The 19,744-nt window shown below is 46.3% G+C and overlaps 2 protein-coding genes across 2 annotated transcripts in view; one reads left to right on the top strand and one right to left on the bottom strand.

The window, feature by feature from the left end:
* Nucleotides 1–810: 810 nt before the first annotated feature.
* On the bottom strand, nucleotides 811–16,473 carry nexmifa (neurite extension and migration factor a). The gene is given in 5 exon segments (XM_026996260.2): nucleotides 811–889; nucleotides 7,058–7,872; nucleotides 7,874–10,698; nucleotides 11,654–11,760; nucleotides 16,292–16,473. Coding segments are annotated over 4 exon segments (3,708 nt in total). The 5' UTR covers nucleotides 11,712–11,760; nucleotides 16,292–16,473; the 3' UTR covers nucleotides 811–879.
* Nucleotides 16,474–18,862: 2,389 nt separating this feature from the next.
* uprt (uracil phosphoribosyltransferase (FUR1) homolog (S. cerevisiae)) overlaps nucleotides 18,863–19,744 on the top strand; it is a 21,309-nt gene continuing 20,427 nt past the window's right edge. The window contains 2 exon segments of the mRNA XM_035527705.1: nucleotides 18,863–19,135; nucleotides 19,138–19,231. Of these exon segments, the coding sequence (XP_035383598.1) occupies nucleotides 18,940–19,135; nucleotides 19,138–19,231 (290 nt within the window). The 5' untranslated portion in view covers nucleotides 18,863–18,939.

Raw genomic sequence — 19,744 nt, 5'->3', positions numbered from 1 at the left:
CGATCCTACACAGGATGGAATACAATCTGGTTCCCATTTATGTCATTTCCAGTGGAGAATAAAACGTATCTAATATAGACTGCTATATAGAGTTATATTACAGAGTTCTAGATACATGTTACTAATCTGGGTTTATGAACCCTGTGATTACCCCTTTTGACATCAGGTGTGGAGTATAACCCTGGGGTTCTGTCAATACCCCAGAGTTATGCTCTGTTAATACCCCAGGGTTACACTCTGTTAATACCCCAGAGGTATGCTCTGTTAATACTCCAGGGTTATGCTCTGTTAATGCCCTAGGATTACGCTGTCAATACCCCAGAGTTATGCTCTGTTAATACCCCAAGATTAGGCTCTGTTAATGCTCCAGGGTTAGGCTCTGTTAATACCCCAGGGTTATGTTCTGTTAATGTCCTGGTGATACGGTCTGTTAATGCCCCAGGGTTACACTCTGTTAATACCCCAGGGTTATGCTCTGTTAATGTCCTGGTGATACGCTCTGTTAATGCCCCAGGGTTACGGTGTGTTAATACCCCAGGGTTAGGCTCTGTTAATGCCCCAGGGTTATGCTCTGTTAATACCCCAGGGTTAGGCTCTGTTAATGTCCTGGTGATACGCTCTGTTAATGCCCCAGGGTTAGGCTCTGTATGCCTTCTGCTCCATACACCTTCATGGCAGATTCCAAAGTGTTGGAGCGTTATAGGAAAAGGCTCCGCCCCCTGCGGTAGATTTTCTTATCTGAGATACTAATAAATAGCCTGCACCTTTTGATCTAAGCAGACGTGACAGATCACAGTGCACCAGGAGATCGCTAAGGTACTGTGGAACAGTAGGGGGCGCCTCTCTCAGGACACTACTCACCTCAAGACAGACAGTGTGTCATTCAGTCCTAAGAGATGCAAGCAGAGAAAGGAAGGGACAGAGAATGATAAAGAGAGAGAAAAAGAGAGAGATTTTATTAACAAACATTAACACAGGTTTAGGATTTCAGTCTGGGAAGAGGTTGTCAAACAAACATGTCAATAAATTGTTTCCTGTATCAAACTGTCATACTTTAATTTAAGTAGCATAAATAGTCACAGATGGCCAACACCTACATCTCCAGATAGCTGGCTCACTAAAGACAGTGGGCAAAACAAATCTCGTTAACATGTCGACCAAATCCTGTGTTTTCAGGATCAACAAAGCTATTACAACTCCAGTTGCATTGTGTGCGTTAATGGAAGGAAAGAGACAGGAATGTCAGCAGAGTCCCAGGCAGGTGAAGTCAGCTCACAGTAGATGCTACACTGCACTAGCAAGACAGCATTGGAGTGCTCTTTGCACTCTGTGACCAGAGACACTTCGGCCCGAGCTAATTTGGCCTGTTTTCTGTTTCCCAGACCTTACCCCACACAGTGTACTGTTTTGCTGTAATGATTCAGCTTGTTAGAGGGTTGTTATGGCATTTAGTAAGTGCAGTGGGATTCCAGTATTGTAGCTAGGGCTGCCATCACCAGCAAAGCAACAGGGACCCCGAGAAAGGGATGTGCACGGAGTCTGTTATATGTGTGAGTCAGTAGGACCATGTGAGAGATTAGAGACTCTGTGGTAGTCTAAAGTCACACCATCACCCCTGACAACTGTGATGTGCTGTGTTTTGACCATCAAACCCTGCCTGACTGGGCCTGTATGACCAACTAACGACTTCAGACCTGAAATTCAAAATCTGCTCCTGGATTTCATCATCAACAGCAATTCGTTTATGTCAGAGAAAAGATATTTCAGTCGCTGCCGTGCAGATCCGTGTAACTACACATTATCCACACTCCCTTTCTTCAGGATTTGGGTGTGACAACTAAATTTGAATGGCACGTCCTCCACAGCTACACAAGGTAGACTGCCCTACTTTGCCAGTTAATTGTAAGTGGGTGGCTGTGTTATCCTGTGTAGTTAGGGCTGACTGACAGAGTCCTGGACTCTGTGTACATTGTGTCAGGGACAAAGGGCTGGTGTTACTGGATTCTATTACATTTATAATATAGACGCTCATCATTACAGCACAAACTGATGCATATGCACACAAATATACACACATAACCTGGCCTTTTAAAATCTACAGACATCAGATGGCCTTTTTAAAATGTGCTACTCATTAAAGAGACCACTGAAGTCTGCAGAGAAAAATATCATCACCTATAATAATTATAATAATAATAATACCTAACTTGTGAATACAGTGGTCATTCAGCATTTACAGGTGCAGTACAGATACTGTTACAGGTGTACCCATTAAAGTGTCACTCAGAGTTTACAGGTACAGTTACAGGTGTACCCATTAAAGTGTCACTCAGAGTTTACAGGTACTGTTACAGGTGTACCCATTAAAGTGTCACTCAGAGTTTACAGGTACAGTTAAAGGTGTACCCATTAAAGTGTCACTCAGAGTTTACAGGTACAGTTAAAGGTGTACCCATTAAAGTGTCACTCAGAGTTTACAGGTACAGTTACAGGTGTACCCATTAAAGTGTCACTCAGCATTTACAGGTAGTTACAGGTGTACCCATTAAAGTGTCACTCAGCATTTACAGGTACAGTTACAGGTGTACCCATTAAAGTGTCACTCAGCATTTAAAGGTAGTTACAGGTGTACCCATTAAAGTGTCACTCAGCATTTACAGGTACAGTTACAGGTGTACCCATTAAAGTGTCACTCAGAGTTTACAGGTACAGTTACAGGTGTACCCATTAAAGTGTCACTCAGAGTTTACAGTGTATTTATGTTATGTTAAAGGTGTAACAGTGGTTAATGTTGTTTATGCACTAATGTTTGATGTTTGACTGAGATCAGAAAAGGAGCTCTATGGGTCTCAATCCTGAAGATAAACAGTAAAAAAGGAGAAATTTATTTTCTGGTTTTCCTTTTCTTGTGTGATTCAGATTCCTAGACAAAAACAGAACATTTATAATGTATTTAAACAATCTAAAAATGATTCCAGCTTCCACAGAAAAATGGAATAAAAAGCATTATTCACAGAGCTCCCTTGACATTTTCTGTTATCTTATGCTATGGCAACAGTCGCTGCATCTTCTCTGTCTGGACACATTCCTGCTCTCTGAGTTCAGGACTAAAAGCTCTGTGGTGACACTTGCTGACAACATTATTGCCTCCTTGAGCATGTGGGATTTGACCCTGTGTCAGTGACACTATGAGTACAGTTTCACCACACCAGCAGGTACTGTAGTGTCCATGTAGTGCATCCACATACACCCCCCCCACCGTTAGGAACATCGGAACGTTGAAATCTTGGAACGTTCCACTGCCCTTCAGCATCAATGGAATGAAACGATGAACACCTGGATTTTTAACATCCAAAAAAATGATGTCGGTGAAACAAGTGATCAAAACCTCTTTTTAATTTATACTTATTCCATAAACATGATTACAAAACTCAGCAAGGTACCAATATTACATTTTTCACCATACAGGCTTGTTCACAAATATTTAAACCTTTTGTAACAGATACAACAAAAACAAAATACTAGAATAATTTACATGAAATTCTATAAAACAGCAAGTAAATCACAAATTCGTCTCCTTGATTAGCTGTCCGTTTTCCTCTTTTTTAGATTAGTAATTCTTTTACTAGGGCACATCACTCTCACAATAAGATTGGTCCAGTAACGAAACTCAACAAAACCCAGATTTTTGTCTCCATTACCATAGTTTTTTGTCTTTCACAATTTTGGTTTTAAAACCAAAAAACCATGATAATTACCAACCTTTGACTGCCAGAATGGCAAAAATAAATAAATAATAATAATAAAATAAAATAATAAATCCAGTAGCTACATCAAAACAACCTCACAGCACTTTCTAAGAAAAATATACACTTAGAAAATATGTTACAAATTGGCACGATGAAAAAAATACAGGTTGTATTTTTTCCTCACATCAAGAGTTCATTAATAATTCACCTGGAAATGATTCCAGATGATACAACAGCTCTCTTTATGATGAGAAAAAGGCATGTAAGTAATGTAGGAAAAAACTATGACATGAACGTCTCAAACAGGAAGGCATAATACATTCATATAAAGGGCACAATGATTTTCTGACAACTGTTCTTGTCTCTCTGTAGCTGATGCAAATGTGGCTTTTAATATTTATTTACAACAGAAAAGTCAGCGGACTGTGAGTAGACCACAGCACACAGATTCGTCAGCCCAAAGCCAAAGAACACTGCTGTTCAATACAGTGCACCAAAGCAAGACGTTTAAAAACTCTGACCAGTGGATTCTACTGTAACTTAGCTGGCATGAGACCAGGAAAGATGGTTGTGTGAACAAATAATACTGAAACATAGCAAATAAACAAACAATCAAACAATACGGAAATATAGCAAGTAAACAAATAAACAAATAATACCGAAATATAGCGAGAGCCAGACATAACCACAATGCTGAACAAACAAAAAATGCAACTTGAGTGAAAACAGTGAAAAGCAGGGTGTGTGTGCTCAGTTCCCCAGACTGATGCACAGCTCCAGACACCGCCAGCACTCGGCCCAGACGTGTGCCCAACTGCACTGGGAAATTCCAAACGGATAAAGAAAACAAACCTCTTTCTCATTTTTAAATTCCTGAAAATGTAGATTTATGAAGACAAATCGGAATAATTTTTTTTAATATTTGTCATCAGCGACCCAAAATGATGTTTCATCATGTACACTGATTATGGTGAGTTACTGAACAGTCCTGTGCGCTGACACTAATCTCTACATAGGTCATTGTTTAACCCTTTCAGTAGAATCGACACGCCTGTGTGCAGTTCCACACTATATTTAGAACAACAAGACTTTGTGTCTCCAATAATAACTAACGATCAAATTCAAGAACTGAATCAGAACTTCTAGAACTACATGCTAAAACACTCATTCCCAATCCAACAAGTGGAACTTCTCTCCGGGTATTCGGTCCTTCAGCTGTTTAGAGATTTCTACTCCGTTTCTGCAGCTCACTAAGAGTGTGAAACTGAAAATAAATCAAAACAATGACGTCTTTCTCCCAATTATACAGATGACGCAACAGCTTATGTCTGCATATGTAACAACAATAAATCCAAAATTATTTTCCAACCCAACCCCATCCTACACACACATTCCCACCACCACATTAAAAAACAGCAAATATTTATGTAGATAAAAATGTCTGTACACTTAATTGTTCATATTTTGGCACATTAATTTAAACATGTTTGATATAATCTTATTTTGTAAATAGTGCATATCTTCCTGTACAACAGCATTTAGACACTGGCAGAGGAGAGTTGTGAGGGAAAACCTTTCTCAGATCAAAACAAACATTATACTGACGACAGCTAGTACATTAATACACAACTGTGTCTTACACAAGCATATAATGTTCCTTACTAAGGAGACCTACCTGTGGTGATCTACCTGCGGTGATCTACCTGTGGTGATCTACCTGTGATCCCGAATCCATCATTCTGAATGGCTGGCACAGTAACAAGGGGAATAGTCTTTAGCACAAACAAAACAAACAAACAAACCAACCAAATCTGACCCCTGAATCACAGAAGCCAGAGGGAAGTTGAGATTGTTTTAAATGATGGTGAGAGACTGACAGAACAGACTCCTAGAGCTGAGATACTGACAGAACAGACTCCTAGAGCTGAGATACTGACAGAACAGACTCCTAGAGCTGAGATACTGCCAGAGCAGACTCCTAGAGCTGAGAGACTGCCAGAGCACAGACTCCTAGAGCTGAGAGACTGACAGCACAGACTCCTAGAGCTGAGAGACTGACAGCACAGACTCCTAGAGCTGAGAGACTGCCAGAGCACAGACTCCTAGAGCTGAGAGACTGACAGAGCACAGACTCCTAGAGCTGAGACTGACTGAGCACAGACTCCTAGAGCTGAGAGACTGCCAGCGCAGACTCCTAGAGCTGAGAGACTGCCAGAGCAGACTCCTAGAGCTGAGAGACTGCCAGAGCAGACTCCTAGAGCTGAGAGACTGCCAGAGCAGACTCCTAGAGCTGAGAGACTGACAGCACAGACTCCTAGAGCTGAGAGACTGACAGAGCACAGACTCCTAGAGCTGAGAGACTGACAGAGCACAGACTCCTAGAGCTGAGAGACTGACTGAACAGACTCCTAGAGCTGAGAGACTGACAGAGCAGACTCCTAGAGCTGAGAGACTGACAGAGCACAGACTCCTAGAGCTGAGACTGACAGCACAGACTCCTAGAGCTGAGACTGACTGAACAGACTCCTAGAGCTGAGACTGACAGCACAGACTCCTAGAACTGAGATACTGACAGCACAGACTCCTAGAGCTGAGATACTGACAGAGCACAGACTCCTAGAGCTGAGACTCACCGAACACAGACTCCTAGAGCTGAGAGACTGACAGCACAGCCGCCTAGAGCTGAGAGACTGACTGAACAGATTCCTAGAGCTGAGAGACTGACTGAACACAGACTCCTAGAGCTGAGAGACTGACAGAGCAGACTCCTAGAGCTGAGAGACTGACTGAGCACAGACTCCTAGAGCTGAGAGACTGACTGAGCACAGACGCCTAGAGCTGAGAGACTGACTGAGCACAGACGCCTAGAGCTGAGAGACTGACTGAACACAGACTCCTAGAGCTGAGAGACTGACTGAGCACAGACTCCTAGAGCTGCAACAGAAAGCTAAGGGGCAAAAAAAACATTTAATAGTAAAACAAAGTTAGATTTTAGAAGGTCTTCAAGGCATTGTGTTTTTCAAAAAGTCACATAAAAATAAAAATAAAAATGTAAAAATGCAACAGATCGTCAGTGGCAGACAGACACAGCTGTGACTCTGCTTGGTCAGTAGGTAGCTTAACAGGGCTGTCATGCAAAGGACTGTGGGTAAAGTCAGTGCCACGCAGCTCTGAAGGGTGTGTGTGTGTGTGTGTGTGTGTGTGTGTGTGTGTGTGTGTGTGTGTGTGTGTGTGGCAGCTCGTAAGGATTTGACAGTAAACGAGGATGGGAGACTGAGAAGAGGTGTTTTGCACAGAGAAAATATTACCTCCGTTTCTCTACCAAAGCAGTCAGCGCTACTCCTTTAATGTCCCTTTTAGCAGATAAAAGTTCATCGCGAGCAAATTTGGTGGTGCTCTTGTGTCGATACATCTTCTTGTGTGCAGGCCGGTGAGTGAGAGGCAGGCAGTCCAAGCCAAGCGGCGGGAAGAAGCCGGGAGCGAGGAGCTTGGAGGGGGTCTTAGCGCCACGGCCCGCGCTCTTCCTCCCTCTGGTGCTCCCAGCAGGGCCGCCCCGCTTCTTGAGGTCCACGCTGCCCCCCAGGATCTTCAGCGTCTGGCTTTGGAGTGCGTGCTGCCCCGGTGCCAGGCACGGCCCCCAGAGCGGCTCCACAGATGCCCGCATGAAGCGCTGCACCTCTGCCATGCCGGACACGATGTTGGACAGGATGTTTGACGGCTCTTGGAACTCTCCCTGGTCGTCGTCCGAGAGGCCCACGGCGATTGGCCACTCCCCCTGAGCTCCCATCACACCTAGCGAAGGGGTCGGAGAGGGAGCACCACTTTCTAATCTCCTCTCCCCTTTGGTTGCCTTTCCCTCCAGTAGGGCTTTGATCTTCCGAGCGGAGCGTGAACCCTGTCGTGGGAGCTTCGCCCCTTTAGCTGCTCTGGGGGTTTTGCTCTTTTTGGTGCTCTGCCCATTCTTTCCACTCTTCTTCTTCGACTCCCTGTGGCCCTGCGGCTCTTCCTCTCCATCCTTGTCATTGAAGGTTTGTAAAAGGAGTGTGTTTTGTGCTACGTCTGGCTCAGCTCCTGGGACAGTGCTGCAGTTCCACCTCACGCATGACCCTCCCGCCTCTGTAAACCCTCCCCCTTTTTCCGCAGTTCCCCAGCAGCTGTGGGGAGGGGCTGGGAGTATCTGGTGGGGACATCTCAGACAACGAGGAATGGCGAAACTTGTCTGGGGTGAAGTTTGAGATGTCCAGCAGGTCTGTGGACTCTCTAAGTGGAGTGACTTCCTCCAGACTCTGCTGCAGAACCAGCCTTGGGCTGCAGTGGGACAGGAAGCCATCGTTCATCTCGCCGATCTCCTCTTCCCTCTCCCGCTCTCCGTCTCTCAGGCTGAGTGAGCTGTAGTTGCTAGAGCTTGCGGAGAGGGACCCCAGCGAGTTGAAGCTGACGAGCCGACCTACACCGTTCTCCCCGCGGGACCCTGCGGGACTCAGCCCGTAATCGGTGTCCGAGTGGGGCTCCGGCAAGAGAGGCTCTTCAAACGCCATCCGACAGACGCCCAGCGGCACCTGCCCATACCCTGGTACGGCCGAGCCGTCCCCCGGTAACACCGGCCTGGGGAAGCCCACTGGCAGGACCGGGGACTGAGCTGGGAGGTCAGGAGTGAATGAGAGCTGCTCAGCTATTGGCTGTGATGGCCAGGAGACAGGGTAGCTCTGCTCAGGTTGGCTGGTCTCAGGGTACTCGGTGGGGTGGGAGATGTGAGTGAGAGGGGAGTGGGGGAGCTCGGACTCTGAAGGAGGGGAGAGCACACAACTCTGGAGGGGCTGCATGGGGGCTGGAACTGGTACCAGCTCAGCCTGCTGCTGGTCTGTAGAGAAATATGTGACATTAGCACTTGCAGAAGATTCAGAAGCATCCAGAAGAGTCTGGAGATATCCACCAGGTAGGAGGACCACAGTCCCATTAGTCCCGGGGACGGTGGGGGTCAAAGTGCTTTTTTCGGTCGACGTATTGGCTGAGACAAGATTACCTTCCAAAGAATCAGGAATGCTTTCAGGTAAACAAGCAGGCAACTCTGTAAGCTCAGAGGCAGTGGCACCTTCTTCCTTCTGTGCTTCCTTTAGCTTTTTAGACCTCAGTGTGGCTTCACTTTTGAACTTCTTCATCTTTACTATTTTACCTCCTTTGCTCTTCTCCTCTCTCTCTTCTGTCCTGCTCTTTGCCCTGGCCGGGGGGCTTGTGTTTGGGGACCCCACACTGTCCAGGACATCCTGTGTAGCACTCTCTTTTGGTTCATCTGTGCTTTTGACTGATTCGAGAGTGTGTTGTGAGTGGTGGGAGGAAGTAGCAGGGGTCAGGCCAGAGGCTGGGGTCTCCACTGTATGGATCCGTTGAATCCTGAGTCGGCTGGTGCTCCTTTGTTTGCGCTTGGCGCTGGCGTTGGGCAGTCGTTTACAGCCGTTCAGGCATCTGGTTTTGTCTGCGGCCGCTAGTCTGCTCTGCTCCTGCTCTTTTCTCTGCCAGTAGGCCTTCAGGGGCGCCAGTCTTTCGTAGTGTAGCAGTTTGTCTGGACTCAGATGCACCCTGGGAGCTGAGGGGTCAACTCTGCTCAGCCTCACCTGCATGTGCTTTTCACCTTTGAAGCGGTTGATTATGATGTATTTTATGATAATTGGTGGTTCCTTGCGGCAAGACCGCCGTCGTTTCTTTGGACACCAGTCGTCATCTCTCTCCTTCTTGGGTCCCACGGGCTGCTTGTCCCGCTTTTCTGGGTTCTTCTCACTGTCTATGGAGTCCACGTCATATAGGTAGTCCTCTCGGTATGCCACCTTCCTTTTGGCACGGAGGCGATAGCTAAGCTGACTGGAGGAGCTGGACAGTTGGCCGTGGGCTCGGTGGGCCTGCCAGGCGTCTGGGGACGAGCCGGTGCAGTAGCTGTCATCACTGAACTCGCCGGAATCATCCGGTGAGTTACTGAGATCGAAGAGAAAGTTGCTGTTTGGAGTTGTCGGGGCATCTGCCTTGTACTCGCCGGACTGGTCCGTTTGGTCCCTCAGTCCGTCCGTTCTGCTGCAAGGCAGTGTGGGAAAGAAACCCAGTTGTGACTCGTCTTGCAGCGAGGGCTCTGTGCGTCCCTGCCCTCCATCTGGGTAGGACTCGTAGCGGATTTTGAGCGAGCAGACGTCAGTGCCCAGTGTTGACTCTTCCTCCTGGAACATGTAGTTTTCCACGTCCTCCTCACAGAAGAGGTTGACGGCCAGCTCACTACGTGAACACAAGTCCAACAGTTCCATCCTACTCTCGCTAATCAGGGACTCCAAGCAGCTCCAGTCCTGCGCCTCTTCCCCCAGACTCTCATATATACTCCGGGAGGCGGGATCGTCATCCGATTCACTCTCTCGCATCGATTTCCCTTCCTCTGCATTTTCATTAACTCCAGCTGTATGGGCAGGGCCACTGAGCAACTGGTCAGACAGCACTTGGTCACCATAGCGTCCGGCACTGGGGGCGGAGCCAAGGCACTGCATGCTAATGTTGGAGGCAGGACACGGCTGAAACTCGGATGTTAGGCCGAGCACAGAGTCGCACGATTGGCTCTTAGGGATCAGACAACTCAGACAGTCTCCGCCCCCAGAATCCATGCTGGAAAGGGTTGTCCTGTCGCAGCTTTGGGGCACAGACCAGGGGGTCACAGGCTTGGAGCAAGAGACAGAAGACAGGGATGAGAGAGAAGAGAGGGATGAGAGAGAAGAGAGGGATGAGAGAGAAGAGAGGGATGACAGAGAGGACAGAGAGGCAGCATTGGAGACAGACTCATCATGGAGGTCTGTTACACTGAGCGTAACTTCAGCTGTACGACTCAGAGGACCCAGGGTGGGCGTGGCTAGGAGACCAGCCTCTGCGGAGTCACAGTCCCTCAGAATATGTGACTCATCAGAAAAATGATCCTGCAAATCTAGAACACAAAAGAAGAAATACGATAGGTCAGAAACAAAAGTCTCTCATCTTTAGTCCATTTTCAGAAAAACACCATCCACATTTAACATGATGTACAAAGGTTGCACTCTTTGGGTACTAGAACACAATTTAAAGGCAGTGAGAACTGGGGCAGAATAGTGTGAACATTTAATGCTAATAGTGTGAACATGTAATGCTAATAGTGTGAACATGTAATGCTAATAGTGTGAACATTTAATGTTAATAGTGTGAACATGTAATGCTAATAGTGTGAACATGTAATGCTAATAGTGTGAACATTTAATGCTAATAGTGTGAACATGTAATGCTAATAGTGTGAACATAGAATGCTAATAGTGTGAACATTTAATGTTAATAGTGTGAACATGTAATGCTAATAGTGTGAACATAGAATGCTAATAGTGTGAACATTTAATGTTAATAGTGTGAACATAGAATGCTAATAGAAAACAAATAAATAGGAAGTGAAGAAAACATAAAAACTAAAAGCAGTTGCCAAAGTGCACCAATGGGAAGAGGGGTAAGTACTGATCAACATTAGAGCAGAACTGCCCTTTAAACGCAGACAGTGAGGGCACATGGGGCAACTGGGGTTTATACCCTGTCTGGGCCAGTGCTCTCTGCTATACCAATAAGAGTCCTTGGGCAAGACTCCTAATACTAAACTTGCCTATCCCAGTAGTGTTGGACACTGACCCTAACCCACGGGGGGGGGGGGGGGGGGGGGGGGGGGGGGGGGGGGGGGGGGGGGGGGGGGGGGGGGGGGGTGTAACTGTGACTGTAACCCTATCCCTCGGGGGGCTGTTACCGTGGGGACTGGGACAGTGCTCCCTGGGCGGGGGGCTGTTACCGTGGGGACTGGGACAGTGCTCCCTGGGGCGGGGCTGTTACCGTGGGGACTGGGACAGTGCTCCCTGGGCGGGGGCTGTTACCGTGGGGACTGGGACAGTGCTCCCTGGGCGGGGGGGGCTCCTCCTGTATAGCATCCATCAGTCTGGAAGAAGCCTGCTTCTCACAAACATCATTATTACTGTCCAACCTGCAGAGACACACACACACACACACACACACACGAAAAACATCACATATTTGCTGTGCTTGCAGTAATACAAGAAACAGAAATGCATCTCATCAGAGTATTACTGCCAAATCCAAACACCTCTCTCAACACTTCACCCTTTCTATGGAGCTCAGTCCTGTCTCTCTGTCTGTTACTGATAGTTCTGCTATATTACATCACTCCGACCTCTGCATGAACTGCTCTGTCATGCTGAAGAGAGGCAAGGATATAACAATAACAAGGAAATAAACCTCTCACTCACACATGTGTCTGTGCAGGTGTGTACCATTCTGGTATATACGTGAGTAAGAGATACAGAACACCGATTACCTGTTGTTCAGAAAGAGACGGAAAATTGATACGTTTGAAAAGAGATATTATTCCATAGATTCTGAGGTATGAAAGTATGAATAAATCAGGAATACATAGAACAGAAGACCCAGAGAACAAAGGAACTGTTGTCACTGGGACTAATGTGACTAATACTAGAGTCAGTACAGCAAACCATTGAACAGTAAAACGATAAACTTCACCGATCAATAAAACAATAAACTCCACCAATCAATAAAACGCTAAATTCCTATGAACAATAAAACACTAAACTCCACCAAACAATAAAATGCTAAACTCCACCGGACAATAAAACGCTAAACTCCACCGGACAATAAAATGATAAACTAATATGAACAGGAAAATGAAAAACTCCTACGAACAGGAAAATGAAAAACTCCTACGAAAAGTAAAACAATCAACTCCCACAAACAGGAAAACGAAAAACTCCTACGAAAAGTAAAACAATCAACTCCCACAAACAGGAAAACGAAAAACTCCAATGAACAGTAAAACGATAAACTCCTACGAAAAGTAAAACAATCAACTCCCACAAACAGGAAAACGAAAAACTCCTATGAAACAGTAAAATGATATAATTGTTCTTCAGCTTTTTACAATCTACATCTTTAATGTGAGAATAAACATTAGGTTTCCTCAGATGTTCCCAACCATGAAAATGTGTTTTTAGAACAGTGCATTAGTAGCGTGTCTTCACACAGGGGGATTAGTAGTGTCTTGTCAGATGTGAGATTAGTCATTTGTCATCACGGGGGCAGGGGGGTAGAAGTCTGTCATGAAATAAGACCTAAATATTAGTAGAAATTAGCAGTTTTTGCTATTTTCCATTAGATGTAGCCACCAGCAAAGCCCGCCCTCTCCTTTAATCCCGCCCCCTCCATGCAAGCCTTACTCTAAAGCTCCGCCCTCCCGATGCCTAGCTGTCTACATGCTGCCTAGTCCACATGCAGGGAAGACCGAAGCAGTGGGGATTATCGTAATTATGATACAGCCAAACCACACCAGAGCCTGACACAGGCAGCCAGCAGCTGTTTTAGATGAACCTGCATCAGTAACCTGCATCAGTTTAAGGCTAATATCACGTGCTTTTGATCTAATCAGGATAAAGAATGATCATGCATCAAAGCAATTCTGGTGAAAGTATCAAATTCTGACCCACCTGTGTCAAACACCCAAACAACAACAACACAAAGTTGCATGTGCAGAAAAATGTCTCAATTAGCATATTTAAATATAAGCATTAGCATAATTTACCCTAAAGGCAAACATTGCTGGTTTATTACCCTGAATGCAAACATTGCTGGTTTATTACCCTGAATGCAAACATTGCTGGTCTCTAACCCTGCTGTCAAACTCCCTCACCCCCCCACAAAATGCTCAAAGTTTTGGATATGTCACACTTGGACATTTCTGCAGTTAGCCAGACATCTCATTTGCATAGTAACACAGTTAAAACTTCACGATGGTCTAATAAATGTACACAATTCACAACAAATTTGAATGTACAAAATGAACCCTTCAGCACTGAGCAGCAACAGCTAATATGTCATCATTTCCTTCCAGTACCTTCCGACACGTGCAAAGATGCCCAGCTGTCCTCGTTGTTTACGCGTTACTGAGTAACTATGATAAAGTCAAGCCCTGATGATGTACAAGTAAACAATCCTAATTATAGCCACTCCAGTATAATAAAGCCGCTTTTTGCGCTGATCTGGGACCTGCTCTGCCACAGTCTAAATCCCAGTCCGAGTCATTATGAGAGACATGGTTGCGTTGCTCTCAGATCAGAGTAAACAGAGGGAGGGCGAGAGAGGGAAGCGTGGAACTGTCTGCACAGGGCTGTTATTAAAAATACTCCATTAATATTTATCCAGCTTTAGCACCTAGAGGCAGACAGCAGGATTATAGGATAGATGAGCGAAAGGAGAGAAGGGAAAGACATTCTCTGGCTTTTGTGTAAATGTCTGTGCGTTCTCCGTCAGCTCCCCACCTACTGCATGTTTTCACGATTAAGTGCTGCACTGTGACAGCATGCACCAAAGCAAGATGCAATGGTGTAAGAAAGACAGAGAGAGACAGAAAGATGGGAGGAAGAGAGAGATGGACAGAGGAGTGAGAGAAACAGACAAAGATGGAGCGATAAAGAGACAGAAAGATGGGAGGAAGAGAGAGATGGACAGAGGAGTGAGAGAAACAGACAAAGATGGAGCGATAAAGAGACAGAAAGATGGGAGGAAGAGAGAGAGAGCTAAAGAGATTCAGAGATGGAGAGAGACAGAGATAGAATCTTAAATGGATGTGATCTTAGATATGATCAATAGGTCTACTCTAGTCTGTTTTCAGCCTCACCATCAATTTACTGAACCATCTATATCCATCAATCAATTTACTGAACCATCTATATAGATATGGATTTTACAGGTATTTCTGACCCAGACTGCTCAGGTGAGGATGCTACAGGTATTTCGCACCCACAGGTCTCAGGTACAAGTCTCTGATGTTGCTGCCTGTTTTGTATCTGACTCATATAGTGAAATATAAATCTCTGTAGTATATATTCCATTTGAATAGTTAGAGAGCATGTTTAAAATAACCTCCTGAACCTTTAAACCCTCCTTCATGTACGACACATTTTCAGGTAACAGCCTGGAGATCTTCACTTTAAATAGTGAAGATTAAAAAGTCTACAGTATCTGCAGTAAGTCACCTTAACACACCACTTATAAGAGAAACCTGACTACCAAAACAGGTACACACCTCCCTTAAGCAGGAACACACCTCCCAAACCCATACACATCGACAGCATTTATCTGACACTTTTATCTAAAGTGACTTACAATTCTGACTGAACACAACTTGAGTTATTGAGGGTTAAGGGTCGTGTTCAGGGGCCCAACAGTGGCAGTGGTGGCAGTTGAACTGGCAACCTTTTGATTACTAGTCCAGTACCTTCACCACTGGGGTGGGATGAAACCCAGACACCTTCTGTTCAGGAGAACTCTGTGGGCAGGCAGAACATCGCTGGCTTTAGGGGGTCGTTTTAAATGATGCAGCTCCAGGCCCAATGTAATGGCTCTCGGTCTGCAGCCTTTACACCCAAATCTCTTCTGCATCAGGCTTAACTCATGCAAACAATAGATGCAATTTAAAAAAATGTAGTGATCATACCGTTAAGCTAAAGTGAGAATCCTTAAGATTCATAAGGAATTGGGGGGGGGGGGGGGGGGTGTGGGGGCATAAATAGGTTTTGGTCTCTGTGTTCCCACAACAAAGAGACCAAAACCTATTTATGTTACTGCACTATTCCGTGGAAAGTTCACTGTAGGATGCAAGCACATTTTCTGGACAAACTCCACTCATAAAATCTTTAAATTAAATAAGAATAAAATGACATTTTTACTTTTTTTGTTGGTGGGGGTGGTGTTTGTTTACATTCTGCTATAATTAAGTGACAAACACGTCAGCGGCAAGGCGGTCCGAGTGCCCTCTCACAACCGTGTCAGAAACGCTCTACACCGAACAGCCTCCTAACGGCGGAGTGACCGGGCCGTTCTGCCGGTGGTTTTGCAGACACGTAACAGGTTTTGATTCAGAGATGTTTGGCGGAGGCCCCGCGCGCGCTCATTGCCATTCCGTTCCCCTCCCAGTTCAGGACCGCTGGACAGCGCGAGCGTCTCACGATAACGTCAATATTAACATTCACGAACCAGTGGACATGGAGCAGCACGTGACAGGTCTCCTCTTATTCTATGTGCGTACGAGTGCGCATGCAGCCACGAGCCGCGGTGTAGGGGGTGGTGGGTGAGCGTGCCTGATGCGGGTTTCTCAGCGCGAGGACGATGCTTGGCTTTCCTCATACGCGCAAAAGCTCTTTTCTCTGGCGTGCAGTCGGGATCCACCATTCATAGCTCTCACGCAATCCTGCGATCCCTGTCTTCCCCCTGTACACAGGACACACGCGGACACGCGCGCGCACCTGTCCATTATGGGTTCATCATGACAGCTGACTCTCGCCTCCCGTTTTTCCCCCAATGCAGCTATTTGACGCGCGACACAGTGGCCCAGCTAACCATTCACCGCATCACGCACGCACACACGCGCACACACACACACACACACACGCGCGTGCGCGCGGGCACACACGCACGCACACACTCACCTCCCGCTACACCCGGGCCGCACGTCTTCTCGCGGGCAGGAGCTCGTTTGATCGTCTTCCAAACAGAACGTTGTGCGTTTCTTCTTTCTCAGTGCATCGGTCTTCGCATGTTTTCCGCCGCTCGCTCTCTCTCGCGAGCCCGGACTGCCTTCCCGGTAGCAGCAGGTGGACGCGCTCCTCGCGCCTGGGAGCCCCTACCACTCCATTTTATTCCCTCGCGCTCCAGGGTTTGCACGAAACAAACAAAAGGTCTGCAGCAACACCTTCTCCGCGCGACATGCTCAGTGTTCCCCGGGCCACCGTGTCACCGTCATGATGAAAACGGCCTCGTGCCCTGCCACTGCGCTGCCGCGTCTCCGTATATGCGCGAGAGGGAGAGACAGGGGGTGTATGTGTTTTTCCCAGCTGCACCCCGTCCCTCACAACTACGGCGCGCTCATGTGCTGCTGCTCCCCCTCTTTTGAGACTTGCCATAAAGAGCGCGCCCACATATTTTTACGGCGGCGCGCTCGAGCTTCGGGCACGCGCACTACTGTTGAGCAGGTGCATTGCAACGAGCATGCGCGCAGTTCAGCAGCAAGACGAAGACAAACATCAGTTTGAAAGTTTTTAATGTTCAGAGGTTTAATGTTTAGAAGTAATATAAAGAGTCAACACAAATATGAAAATCTACATTAAACATAACTAAAGGTAAACGAAGCCACACATGAACCTGCTGGATCTGCTCATAAGATGGTAGTAAGCCTCATAAATAACGAGTGAACGGTTTATGATGACGTATGGGGATCTTTGCAGACGTTATTATTGCGTCATGGATTGATGAGTTACAGTAAATTAAATTATAAATATCTATCTATCTATCTATCTATCTATCTATCTATCTATCTATCTATCTATCTATCTATCTATCTATCTATCTATCTGTTTCTGAAATGGCCCTCCCTATATCATATAAGCATACTTCGTAAAGTATAAACACTAGGGTTAGGGTTTAGAGTTTAGGGTTAGTAGCTAGGAGCTCCTTCCTGTAACAGAAACACAGTATATTACTGTATACTATAAAGTTTTCAAATATGCATTTATTACATGTGGACCCTGTATAAGAACTGGGATAATAACAGACATAATATATAATATAATACTATATAATAATAACAATACATTTGGTATACTTCAAATAATATCAATTTACTACATATGGACCCAGAATAAGTGCTGGGTTAATAATGACACTGAATGTATATTATCAATCATTTATACAGGTGTTTGTAATGAAGTGGCAGGTGCGTGTAGGTGTTTGTAATGAAGTGGCAGGTGCGTGTAGGTGTTTGTAATGAAGTGGCAGGTGCGTGTAGGTGTTTGTAATGGAGTGGGTGTTTGTAATGGAGTGGCAGGTGCGTGTAGGTGTTTGTAATGGAGTGGCAGGTGCGTGTACGTGTTCGTAATGAAGTGGGGCAGGTGCGTGTGGGTATTTGTAATGAAGCGGCAGGTGCGTGTAGGTATTTGTAATGAAGCGACAGGTGCTTGTAGGTGTTTGTAATGAAGCGGCAGGTGCGTGTAGGTGTTTGTAATGAAGGGGCAGGTTGCTTGTAGGTGTTTGTAATGAAGCGGCAGGTGCGTGTAGGTGTTTGTAATGAAGCGGCAGGTGCTTGTAGGTGTTTGTAATGAAGCGGCAGGTGCGTGTAGGTGTTTGTAATGAAGCGGCAGGTGCTTGTAGGATATAGCCTCAGATTGGCAGTGTAATGTGGAGGTGTGGTGTGGCATTGTTTGTGTTGTGAGATTAGTCATTGATTACTGAGACTGTGGTACATACAGGACTCTTCAGAGACTTTTCTGGTCTTTCTCTTTGCATATTTTTCATGATCAGAGCTTTTTAAAAGATCTGCAGGTTTCATGGTTCACTTCCAGAATGGGGGACCTTACAGACGCAGCGGTTTATGTTTAGACCACTGTTTGTACTGAACCAGTGTATGTGCACCCTACAGACACAGCCTACTCAGAAAATGGGGTGGGTTGGTGAGGAAAGGAAGATCACTCTGGGTGGAGGTGTTGGGTGTCAGGATTTGTGATGGACTCTGTGATCAATCTGGACTTCCGGAGATGTCAAGAATGTCGGCCATATTTTAACATCGTTCGTCTTTCTTCTTTTGATCATTTAGTTCCTTTCGCGTTGTACATTTATATGTTGATTATAATGCACATTGTCATACTACACAGTATATTTAATGTCATGGTTTCATGACCGTGGGCTATTGGAAGCCAGCGCCCTCTAGCGGTAAAGGTTTGAAAATACTTCTAGTGCCGATGGCTTCAGTGGACGCCACTTCCGGTTAGCACCAGAAACACAAAGACTGTGTCCTGCTCCACATTAACTCAGATTTACATTTGTTTCCTCTGGAAATGATTTTAATAATTTGTTTAACTGCACTGCAACAGCTACGTCTTCAGGTATCTACTTCGCTTCAACAAAGCCGTTATTGCTCCACCGCTTTCCTGTAGGTTGTTGACTGACGTTTGTTCTACCCAATCAGAGATCATCTTGAGGCGTGTCGTAACAGCCTGTTGCCGTGTTTTTGTTCCTGGGAGCGTGCGTCACGCGCGAGTCTTTCCGTCTGTTGTAGGGGAAAAATGGAGCGCGAGGACATTTTATGTTAAACTCCCTTCGGCTGCATCTTAACGAGGCGACATTCCCGGTAACTTGCTCTCAGTCAGTTTCTATGGAAACCAGATTTACTAATAACGGAATGCCGTGTCAGAATCAGCAGGGGAACGATGAGAGCCACGAGCTGGAGCACGCGGCCAAGCCCAGCAGCAGTGTCAAGCAGGTCGCGTGCCAAGAGGACGCCGCGCCCCGGCCGAAATCCAGCAGATCGGACCTCAGCTGAAGCTCGTGCCGTTAAACGACCAAATCCGCGAGCTGCAGACCATCATCCGGGACAAGTGAGTAGCACTGCACGAGATCCGCGTGGAGGGCGTGATCCGGTCCTGACGTAACCGTGGCTCTGTGAACACACACACACACACACACACACACACAGCCTCTCTGTGAACACACACACACACACACACACACCCAGCCTCTCTGTGAACACACACACACAGCCTCTATGTGCGCGCGCACACACACACACACACACACACACACACAGCCTCTCTGTGCACAAACACACACACAGTCTCTCTGTGCACACACACACACACACAGCCTCTCTGTGCGCACACACACACACACACACACACACACACACACAGCCTCTCTGTGAACACACACACACACACACAGCCTCTCTGTGCACACACACACACAGCCTCTCTGTGCACACACACACACAGCCTCTCTGTGCACACACACACACAGCCTCTCTGTGCACACACACACACAGCCTCTCTGTGCACACACACACACACAGCCTCTCTGTGCACACACACACACAGCCTCTCTGTGCACACACA

The sequence above is a fragment of the Electrophorus electricus genome, chromosome 6, assembly GCF_013358815.1.
Source record: "Electrophorus electricus isolate fEleEle1 chromosome 6, fEleEle1.pri, whole genome shotgun sequence".
Taxonomy (NCBI): domain Eukaryota; kingdom Metazoa; phylum Chordata; class Actinopteri; order Gymnotiformes; family Gymnotidae; genus Electrophorus; species Electrophorus electricus.
The sequence above is the reverse complement of the archived record's forward strand: the minus strand, read 5'-3'. Positions and strand labels throughout refer to the sequence as shown.